The sequence below is a fragment of the Sporobolomyces koalae genome, assembly GCF_050403365.1.
Source record: "Sporobolomyces koalae JCM15063 DNA, S_koalae_JCM15063T_v1_ctg56, whole genome shotgun sequence".
In the NCBI taxonomy this organism is placed as follows: Eukaryota; Fungi; Basidiomycota; class Microbotryomycetes; order Sporidiobolales; family Sporidiobolaceae; genus Sporobolomyces; species Sporobolomyces koalae.
Genome location: NW_027481715.1, coordinates 22,567 through 33,055, shown reverse-complemented (window position 1 = coordinate 33,055; position 10,489 = coordinate 22,567). Strand labels below are relative to the sequence as shown.

At 52.5% G+C, this 10,489-nt stretch overlaps 4 protein-coding genes across 4 annotated transcripts; 1 reads left to right on the top strand and 3 right to left on the bottom strand.

Annotated features, from left to right (window-relative positions):
• Positions 1 to 274: 274 nt before the first annotated feature.
• Positions 275 to 4,478, bottom strand: JCM15063_002931 (WD40 repeat domain-containing protein; the record flags this gene model as incomplete). The annotated part of the gene is made up of 12 exons (XM_076681130.1): positions 275 to 459; positions 531 to 779; positions 860 to 949; positions 1,025 to 1,098; positions 1,183 to 1,478; positions 1,575 to 1,664; positions 1,741 to 1,854; positions 1,922 to 2,005; positions 2,073 to 2,221; positions 2,306 to 2,726; positions 2,785 to 3,587; positions 3,665 to 4,478. 12 exons carry the CDS (start codon positions 4,476 to 4,478, stop codon positions 275 to 277), a joined length of 3,369 nt encoding a protein of 1,122 aa, XP_076531739.1.
• Positions 4,479 to 4,815: 337 nt separating this feature from the next.
• Positions 4,816 to 5,596, bottom strand: JCM15063_002930 (uncharacterized protein; the record flags this gene model as incomplete). Its single annotated transcript, XM_076681129.1, has 4 exons — positions 4,816 to 4,974; positions 5,055 to 5,146; positions 5,462 to 5,513; positions 5,591 to 5,596. 4 exons carry the CDS (start codon positions 5,594 to 5,596, stop codon positions 4,816 to 4,818), a joined length of 309 nt encoding a protein of 102 aa, XP_076531738.1.
• A 184-nt stretch (positions 5,597 to 5,780) lies between these two features.
• Positions 5,781 to 6,739, top strand: JCM15063_002929 (uncharacterized protein; the record flags this gene model as incomplete). The annotated part of the gene is made up of 4 exons (XM_076681128.1): positions 5,781 to 5,866; positions 6,109 to 6,335; positions 6,405 to 6,512; positions 6,588 to 6,739. The coding sequence occupies 4 exons, from the start codon at positions 5,781 to 5,783 to the stop codon at positions 6,737 to 6,739; spliced, it is 573 nt and encodes a 190-aa protein (XP_076531737.1).
• Positions 6,740 to 8,287: 1,548 nt separating this feature from the next.
• JCM15063_002928 (uncharacterized protein) lies at positions 8,288 to 9,097 on the bottom strand (the record flags this gene model as incomplete). The annotated part of the gene is made up of 3 exons (XM_076681127.1): positions 8,288 to 8,656; positions 8,723 to 9,028; positions 9,095 to 9,097. The coding sequence occupies 3 exons, from the start codon at positions 9,095 to 9,097 to the stop codon at positions 8,288 to 8,290; spliced, it is 678 nt and encodes a 225-aa protein (XP_076531736.1).
• Between the last annotated feature and the right edge of the window lie 1,392 nt (positions 9,098 to 10,489).

The window sequence follows — 10,489 nt, the reverse complement described above, 5'->3', positions numbered from 1 at the left end:
TGAACGCAAAGGTATCGAGAGCAATTGCAGCCAGCTCACTTCAACAAACACAACTGAAAAGGTCTACAAAACAACGGCACGGGTTGATGTGTGACGGAACTCAGCAAATGAAAACGATGAGACCAAGGGGAAAAGAAGAAACGATATTGAGGGGAATATGATACACAACAAGGATACCGAAACAACCACTGGTGCAAACGAGGATATGAGGCGATAGACATGACATACAAGATGAGGAGGGGAAAAGGCCAAGAGGAAACAACCGATGCATGTTTCAGGTAGTCGACGAGGCACTCGCGCGACTCCAGCGTTTCTCACGAGCATCCTTTGTCCACCCCGGTGCAGTTTGAGCATGACTGAACGTCGATGCAGTCGCAGAAGGTGGCACTGTCGAGTTTGACGTGAGTACCCAGGCAGGGATGTTAGAGTTACGGAAGATTGAGATCGTGCCCGTTTCCGCTGTTTGTAACCGAAACATCAGCTCGTGCAACAGAGCGCCGTACAGGCGCGAGTCGAATCTGGTACCGTACCATCTGCGACGACGACAATCATGTCTTGAGCGGCGATCCCTTTGCCGGCATCCTTCTTTTTCGATTTCTTCTCATGTTTGTCGCTCTTGTTGCTCGCAGCGCCAACACTCGAGCGGGTGGCTGAACGCGGGAGAGGGTCAAGATGAGGATACGCGTCAGGATCTGCGAAGATGGGATCTCCCGCTTGCGCGAGGTGCGATCGGATGATTGTAGGCGCAAACAGTGCAGCCGTAACAATGTGGGCCGACACTGAGCGAGACAAATCAGAAAACGTCTAAACCGTCAACGACTGACACACTCTCTCATTGCGAGAAGATCAGAGACTCAACTCGAAAAGGTTTCAAATCCGGCACCTTCGCTGCGTTTCTTGACGACCTCGAAGTCTCCAAACGAATTTTTCGTGATGGCCGAATCCCAAACTAGCAAGTGTTGGTCGTGCACAGCATTGTGTCAGTATGTACAGCAGGGGATATGCAAGCGAGAGTTGAACTCACTGTAGACATGTCTGTCCTCGGACCCAGAAATAACGTACTTGCCATCATCGCTGAAACTGGCTCGAATTTGCGAACTAACCCCCGGGGAAGACGTCAAGGCAGATCTAGACGTCAGGATCTCGCGCTCTATCAATTCGAATGGTCGAAGGTTGACGTACGAAGTGTTTTCGTGACCCGAGTATTTCGCTTCAATGAATCTCCCTTTCGTGTTGTACAACCTCATGTGCGAATCGTTACTCGTCACGAGCAAGCGTTCACTTAGGCTCTCTGAAACTCTCGTGTCCGGTTGATGCTCGAGGCCATGGTTGTCATTGGATTCGTGGTCGTCGCAGCTCGCCTCGTCGAGTGGGAACATGACGAGCGAAGTGATCTTTTTGCCTTTGTGTTCTTTCCGTTTCGACGATTTCGCTGTGAAAACGTCATAGAACCGAAACGTCTCGACTTCGAAGAACATCTGAATGACAGCCAAACAAGAAATCGAAAGTTCAGTGGAGAAATCCTTTCGACTGCTTAGTGTCGGGTCACCCAGGATACGCGGGGCGAGACGTACGCATTGACCGACGAAGCTGCCTGCGATCGCATACTGTCCGTCACGAGTGAACGAGACGGCCGTGATCAATTCCGGCAACTCAGTCCAAACCTGTTCAATCGCACAATCGTCCGATAAGCGACGGGTCGCTCGAAAGAGAATTGAGAAGAGAGATTGGCAAACTCGCCTGGACTCGTTTCTCGACAATGTTCCACAATCTCAACTTGCAATCCAATGAACCAGACAAGAAGAAGCGATCATCTTTTGGATGGAACGCAATGGAAGTGACGAAATCGAGATGCTGTACACGAAGGACTGTATTGAGCGGGCGTCCTGAAACGCACTGGCAAGATTCTCCGGGAACTCACCTCGAACGAGCACAAGCACTCGTCCCGATCAATGTGCCACAGCCTGACTGTCTTGTCCATCGAGGAGGACAACAAAAAGTCGTTCTGCGGCATCCGTGGATTAAGTCAGCCGAGGGGAAGGCAAGGGCACGATCCAACGCGAAACACTCACTTTGCTCCAATTGAGGTCCAACACATCCGATTTGTGGCCCCGATACTCTCGGATTGGTCGATCAGCAAACACGGGCATGACGTTTGTCCGGGTCCGACCATTCACATGCGCGTGTTCTCGTTCCTCTGGTGTCGTGACCACTTGCCACACTAGTAATTCATCGTCAAAGGAGTCAATAGGTAGTCGGGACCCCTTCTGCAAGCAAGAGCCGCTAGAAAAACAAGATAACGCACCTCTGACGACTCCGTCTCTCCCTCCGACGGCTAACCATTTACCGTTGTTGGAAAATTTGGCGGCCCAGATCGCTTTGCTCTTCTTGTTCCCTTCGCCCTCAGTTGCGACACCCGGTGTCGGTCCCGATGATGAAGGTGCCGGCTTGCTCTTTGAATCCCGTCTACCTGCGTCCTGCTGCATCGGCGGATCATCCGCGCTCGAAGATGGATTCGCGATCGTCGTCGGCGCCGTCGCATGAGGATTGCTCGACTGCGACGGATCTTGAGAAACTGAGTGCATCGAGACATTCTCGTGAAGAGAGTAGATGGATTCCGAATCTCCCGCCTTTGTACCAGCAGACGAAGGAGGAGGAGGCAAGTGCAACTCTTGCGCGAGGAACAGTTTGTTGAAATCTTTACCGGATTTGCCTTTCGTTCGAACCTTGAAGCACCAAGATCAGCTAACGCCTTGTAATATCAGTCAAGGAAGAAAATCTCACTTTGGGATAACGGATTTTTTCCGTCTTGCCCGAGTGCGCAATGAACCCTTCTGTTTCACTGACACTCAAACCGGGAGTGACTGGGCCCGCTCTGGAATCGACTGTCCCCGCTCTGCTCGCCATGGATCCTGACCTCTTGACTCCCGAAGCACCGGCTAGAGGGGTCGCTAGGTTGAGAGTCGGGATCGACGAACTGGTGGTCGGCAACAATGATGCGTTCGATTTGTTCGCAGACGCCGACGATTTGTCTTTCTTGAACCTCGCAAAGAACGATTTCTTCGTTTTCGTACTCGTCGTCGTCATGTTTGAAGCGGTCGAAACCGATCGTTTCGAGTCTACGGTTGTCCGCATGGGAGGCAAACCACGTCCGAACGCCTTGACGGTCGATTGACTATCTTCTCGACCTCGCTCGACCGCACCTGGTTGACGGACGCCATCGTCCTGCTCTTGCTCGAGCTCGTACCCTTCGATTCGAGTGGGACTCTCGCTTCGGATTCTTCCGAGTCCAAACTGTTCGTGATCGTACTCGTGTTCTCGTTCGGGTTCAGGGATCGTGTCACGTCGTTTGAACTCGGCTCCCATCTCTTCGACAACCCGCAGCGCTTCACGTTCGGAATCTTGCCTCCGAATCGCTTGCAGCGTCAATGGATGTATCGGACCTTGACGTGCGGCATCTCTGAACGCGACACTCGGCGTTCTATGCAGTGTTGACTGAGGTCTTGATGCGGGTGTTGCGGTCGCAGTTTGAGAACCATTGTTGGGAGGACACGGCGTGTCTTGCACCGCAGAAGGTCCAGTTGTCGCTGTGAACCGGTTTTTCGTCCACGATCAGTCGAGAATCTCTGCGATATAAAGAGAACCGAGTGGAGCTAGACAGTACCTTCTTCCAATTGAAGATCCATGCTCTCTCGGATCATTCCTGCCATCGGTCGGTCGATTCCATCTCGCTCGTATCGATCCCCTTGTTCCCGTTCGTGTTCGTCCTCGCTCTCGCTTTCACTCTCGCTCTCGCTCTTACTCTCGTTACCACTCGCACTCGCATCCGATTCACTAGTCTCTTCGTCCCTGTCCCTTGCGCTTTTCCTTCCGATTCCCCTCTCGTCCTGGGTGGTAGGCACCGTCTCGCTCGGTTTCGGTTTCGATTTCGAAGTCGTCGTTGTCGTCGGGTTAGAATGCGAAGTCGATTCCGACACTTTTGTCAGTTTGAAATCTCTCGCCAACGAGAGTTTGCTCGGCAACAACAAACTCGAGATCGAAGCGAACGAAACCGAAGTCGAACTTGGGAAACTCGAAGCGATTGATTGAAAGAAACTCGAAGCTGAACTTTGAGACGCACTTTCGTTTGTCGTCGTAGTCGTCGTAGTCGATGGAGAATCAAGTTTCCTCGACGTCGAGTGAGGTCGAGAATCTGGGTTGTTCAAAGTTGTCGTCGAGGCTCGACTGGGATTTGGAGGACTGGTCTGAGTTGATGACGTAGGAGAATCAAGTGACAGTGATCCAGGTATTTTCGGACTCGTCGTCTTCCTTGTCGCCGTCGTCGTTGTCGTCGTCGGAGTCGAAGGTCTCGATACTCGTCGACGATTCGTTTCAGTCGCGATCTGATCCGGTGATGAAGGCGAGATCAAGATCTCGGGAATGTCGAGTCCTGTTCGAGAGCCTTCGTTCCCAAACGACGGGGTAGACGTTGGGCTCATTCCGGAACCTCGACAAAACGACCTCGAATTCTTTGTCGCAAGTCAGCCCCGGGGTAGACGAGTCTTTGCGGATAGTGTATCGACGCGTCCGAGAGAGGCTTTGGAACAGCAAGGAGTGTTGATGATGAATGCGTAGAGGTCGCGCCGCGCGCGCGCGCCCTCCGCCCGGCGCCCGGTCTCGGGTCTTCGGCCGGAACAGCCTCCGTCTCTCTACTCTTAACCTTTAGATCTGATCGTTTGTCGATATTTATACGTCCGAGATATCAAGGGAAAATTCTCTTTTTTTGCAAGGCAAGAAAACACGAAGAAAAGAAACAGTATCATTGAAATGGAAATTTCATGCTTTCGGTTCCGATCCTCCCGTTGTCAGCAATCCCAATCCCATGATCCCTCCACCTGACGATTCGAGATCCGATTGTGCGAGTTGACGCTTCTTTTCAATCTCGTGCGACGTCTTGGTCAAGTACTCGGATTTGATTCGTAGCGCTCGCGACACCTGGTAAACCGAGCATCGAACCCAAGAAATACGTCAGCTCTTCTGTCGCGCGAGACAGATCTAATGTAGGGAAAGATTACCTCTTTCGTGTGGTGTAGGCATTCGAGGTAGTCTTCCTTTTGCAAGACACACTCTTGAGGCGAATCGGCTCCGGCGTAACATTTTTGGAAATCTAAATACACGATTCACGGAGGTCAAACATTAGCAACAGAGTTCGTTTCGTTGTTGGGTCGCAAAGTGCGTGACAGGGGGACGAAGAGATGATGGCGATTCGCGGCCAACTCTGCTTGTCTGAGAATCTAGTCGACTACGCAGGTCTGTAGACACTTGCTAGAGATCGTCTCGAACGACAGCCCAGGGGATAAGAGAGGAGCAGCGTCGAGAGAAACAGCATCGCTCGGTGTGCGCAGAGGGTCGCGACTCGGGACGAGACAAGGTCGCCGGACAGTCATGGCACCGTCGTGTTCAAGTATGGATAAGAGCTCACCTTGCCAGAAGGGGAAACAGCGACTCCTGTTGCCGGTGTAACCGTATCCACTCTGATAGGCCACACCCCGCGTCGCGCGTCCTGTCAGCTCAATTCGCTCGATCAAGAATCATCAGCGGTAGCACTCACAGCCATGGTTGAAGGGAGAGTGCGCGAGAGGTGTAGAGACGGGAGAGCGAGGTCGAAACGAGTGCTTCGCGCCGATCATCCTCTCGACCGCTCCGCTCCACACTCGACCTCAATCCCCTCGCTCCAGGCTCGCACCAAAGTCGGTCCTTCGATTCAAGCCTTTTGCAAACGTGAACTCTGGTCGCGCACGATGAGATTGTCTTTGTTTGTCGCTTGGTCGACGCTCTCGCTCGCGTCCCTCGTTCGCAGTCAAGCCACCACCATGACTGATGGCGCGTAAGTCCTTTCTGCCCTATCGCTCTGATACGGCGCTTCCGTATGTTCGAGACGCGCGATCGAGCCACTGTGCCGAGAACGCCGAGACCTCGCGCGCGCGCGCTCGCAGCACTTACGGTCCCCGTGAGCATGCACCGTGGACCTGGTAGAGGCAATCGAGCACACGTACAAGACGGGCTGCAGCGATTCCGACGCGTGCACCGAGACTGACCCTTCCCCCTCTCTTGCTCTGCCCGGAACAGAGGTAACGTGATTCTCGCGACGATCGTGACTGATGCCGATGGAGATCCATCCGAAACCTTGCTCGTCTCGACCTTGACCGCTGCGACGGCCCTCACGACCGCGACCACCGCGACGACCACCGCAGCAACGACCACGACGACCGCCCTTAACGAAGGAGTCGGTCAACCTGCAGTAGTCGGTGCTCCTGCATCTCGGTGTACGACCGCAGGATGTCCCGTTCAACCCAGTTGCGTTCACTCTCAATGCCTTTCGATCGTTCGCTTCCGGAAATCTGACAATCCTCTCCTGCATGTAGCGGTGTACACTCAGAACGGAGTCGTCATGACTTGGTCCGCGACTGGAGGACTTACCACTCCGATCCCGACCTGGACTAGTTCTGGAAACATTGAAGCCGCCTCTGCCTGTAAATCCAACTCTCTCTTCGTCTGTCTCGCTCACTCTTGGGTCTGACCTCACGTATTTCGTCTCTGTCGTTCAGATATTACGACCATCTCGACCGCAAAAGGGTTGAAAGGCGCAGCGGGACCTTCGTTCCGAAACCCGTTCAGTCTCGCTTCGGCCGGGGACTGGACCATCATGGCCTCGGTTGCCGTCGTCGGTGGTCTCGTTGGAGCAGTCGCGGTTCTCTAAACCCGCCTTGAACCGACTGTTTCTGTCTTTCTTTCTGTATTAGCTTCACGATCTTGCCTCCGACCCCCCCTACTTTCTTGCTTTCCTCTCGGGTTCTATCCTCCTATTTTTGTCGTCGTGTACATCTCTTCCCCCTTGTCCTCATCTGAAGTTTGGCGACCTCTTCCCTGCTCTTCATATTCTGAGTGTTTCGCCGATCTCCTTCCTCACATCTTTCTCTTCATACCTAGCCTCGATATCCAATACAGACACTTTTTCTAGTTGCTCACGACTCTTTGGTGTTTCCGTGCGAGTCTGAGTCCAATCTGCGAGCATAATATCATGGGCGAAGCGCGATTTGAGGAGGTGTTTTCACCTCGCTTTCTTTGGGCTGGTCCGATAGTATCACAATTGATTGAACATTAGACGGAGAATATTCTAGATAAACTCAGGGGAGGATTTGCGGGAGAAATCCCTTGGATTGGCCAATTCGAGCTTGTGGTTGAGAAATTCGGGTCTGGTTCCTTGGACAGAGAAACTCCGACACATCACTCTTTCTCTCTCTCTCTCACCTTTCCCGACTATGCTCTTCTCGACTTCAACTGTCTTCCAGTAAAACGGCTCGCTCAGCTCTCGCGGTCACTCGAACGTATACGCTCCCGTTCAGTTTGTTCCCGTCGCTTCTCATCGAGACCGCTTCTCCTGCTCTGATCGACTGTATCCCATCGAGTCTTCTTCTGTCCCCCTACCCCTACCCCTACCTCCACCACCCCCCTCATATGACTTCGTTCGTAGGCCCACCTAGTTCGCTCTCGTCTCTTCTAGAGACTTCGAACGCCCAACCCCTCTTCCCCCTTGGGGGGAGAGAAACCACCTACTGTTCGTTTTAATTTGAGGGAAGAGCAAGTTTTCATCTCTTAGCACAGATGGGAACGAGTCCAGCATTTTGCCTAATGCCAAACCCACCCGTTATTTCAAGGGAAATTGAGGTAAGGTGTTTCTTCAAGCGGGATTGTCAATTCAACACCTTTTCTTTCTTTCCTTTTGCTTCTTGCTTGTCAGAAGTTGTAGTTTCTTTCTCTTGTTGGACGCAATGTCAAAATGTTGATGCCAGAATCATGATTCCTGCTTGCGAGTGTTTTGTATCGTTTACGTTTCGGATATCGAAAGACCAGACGTCAAGAGGTACTCTCGGTCTACGATAGACAATCAAGAATCAGCTTGGTAGAGTGAATACGAGAAGAGCGAACTGGCAAAGAAACAGCCACAGATGTCAGAACTGAGCTCAAGGATACAGAGAGGTATCAGTGAAGCCTGTGAAAGAGTCTGCTAAGTGTATACGAGGGATACAGAGTATTGCGGATAGTGTCTGCTAAAGGCCAATAAAAGGAAAAGAGGGACCAGAACAAACAGAAGAATGTACATTCGGGAAGGATCATTTCAAAGCTAGTCGGCGCTCATGAATCTCGTTCTGTCACCCCTGGACTGTCTTGCTCAGTGGGTATCTTGTTTGCTCGTTTGCCTCCTCCTTGTTCAACGACGTTCTCGAATCGTTCAATACTCCGGAGTTCACTTTTGGTGAAAATGTCGGCAAATCTCAAACTTGCCTTCTTCATGTTGCTCTTGGTTGGTTGCAGTTGCAGACTGTTGGAGTACCGAAGGAGTGACTGGAGGTGCTGGTTTGCGTTTCGGAGAAGGGGCGAGCGATTGACGTCTCGAAATCTTGATCGGAACCGAATGATTTTGGGTCAAAGCAAGGTGTCGATTCGAAGTATCGCCCAAAGGAGGTCGAGCAAGTACTGGGAGAGAGCAAGATCGTTCACGTCGAGGAGGACGAGGAGGTGGACCAGGCAAACCGTGATTCGTCGCGAGTAGGACAATCGGTTCGCGAGGTTTCTCAGACATTTCGTTTACCAGAGGAAGCGCAACAAGGTCGGCCTGGTTCACGGAAAGGTCGTGATGAGCTCGAGGCTAAGGAGCTGAATCTCAAGCATACAAACGAACCGCTTTGACGCCTCCCGCGCCTCCAACGTGCACGAAAGCAGTGGGGTTCCCGATCATAGCTTTCCTCAATGCAGGTCTCTTTTCGCTTCCGTCCGATGAAGATCCCGAGCCATAGCTGGGACGTTTCTTGTCGAATCTGAGAGGTGGGCGTTTCGACAACAATGGCGTCGCGTTGCGGCTGGCAACCGAAGCTGAAAGGGGTGGCAAGCGTGAGGAAGAGTACGGGCGATGTCGACTGTAGCGCTTTGTATTGTCGTCGCGATCGTCGAATGAGGTGCTCGAGAAGCAGCTGAAGGGGGAAGAGACCTGCAGGAGGGACCGAACGGTCAGCTATAACGTTCCAGGAGAATCGTCCACTGCAAACAGACTGACCATGTTCTGTGTGCGGGAGCTTGAGTGTAGTGCTACGGGACAGGGAAGAAAAAGAGGGCGCGTAGAGTTCGAAAGAACGCGAACGGAGACGGTCGACGCGGCTCGTGATCTTCTGGCAGAGATGCGAGGAGGTCGCGGCACGCACGCGGCTCGATTGTTTGCAGGACGACTCTTGACTTTCGATCGACGATTCGGGAGACTCTGGTACACGGTATCTTGCGTGTGTTGGCTTTCGGAAAGGGCTAAAAGGCGGAGAGCTGCAAACAAGGGGAATTCCGAGGGGACAGAAGTTGAGCGACGAGGCGGTGCAACGACTTGCGCACATGACGGAATCACCACTTGCCAAGTATAGCTTGCGTCGCTCGCACCGAGAAACTGACGCTGTCAACTTACAAGAGACTGTTCAGGAGAGGGTGCACGCTGTCGCTGCACAGTCCGCCCGCTCAAACCGCAAACCGCCCGCTCAATTTCTGGTAACGAGCTTGAATTGCGCAAGCTCCTCCGGCCCTAGAAAAAGTCCTTCAGCGATTTTCGCCCAGAATGAACCAGAATGGTCCATTTTCACCAGATGGTCCATTGTGGACGATTTCCTAGGAACCGGGGCCAAATCAGGAGAGACGCTCGACGCGAATCGGTTGAATCGGTATCTTTTTGGACCGAGAATGCGCGAGCATCTCTTTTGATTTGGCCCCGGTTCCTAGAAAATCGTCCATAATGGACCATCTGGTCAGAAAGCGAGCCATTTTCGTCCATTCTGGACGAAAGTCGCGGACGGACTTTTTCTAAAGCTCCTCCCGCCTGTGCAATTAGTTTTTTTCGATTCCTTATCAAAGTCAAAAATCCCAAACATTGAAGGCTGTCGTTTCCGGAATCTTTCAGAGGGTCTCCCAAATATTCTCCAGACGATCGAACTCAGCGGGTAAATCCAGTGTCGCCGCTTGCGTCGGCTGTGCTTTATCGCGGACAGCTTTGGAGACTCCCCGTGCCATGGCATTCAGACGCCTCTTCATCCTTGACCTGTCGTTGACTGCTATGTGCAAGACCTCCTCCGGGTGGTGAGTCCCCAGGAGTCAGCAACTTGCTCGGACCTCGCAGGGGAGAACTTTCAAAGGGATGTTACACCATGTGCCAAGAAATCACTTCGTTGAGCTGTGGCAGCTGACGTCGATTAGCTACACGATCCAAATACGAGTTAGCAGCGAGAAGAACCGAACAGTATTTCTTAAAACCAAGCGAGCCGCGACTTTTGTCTAAGCAGATTAGTAGGCGTTACGGGTAGGAAGAACTCAGCTCGTCAAGCGCCTGCTCACGAGACGGAACTCGAGAAGAGACCGCCAGCTGCTCACCGGGTTCCACGCTGGCGATCGGATTAAAACACTTGTTCCGAAACGTCCT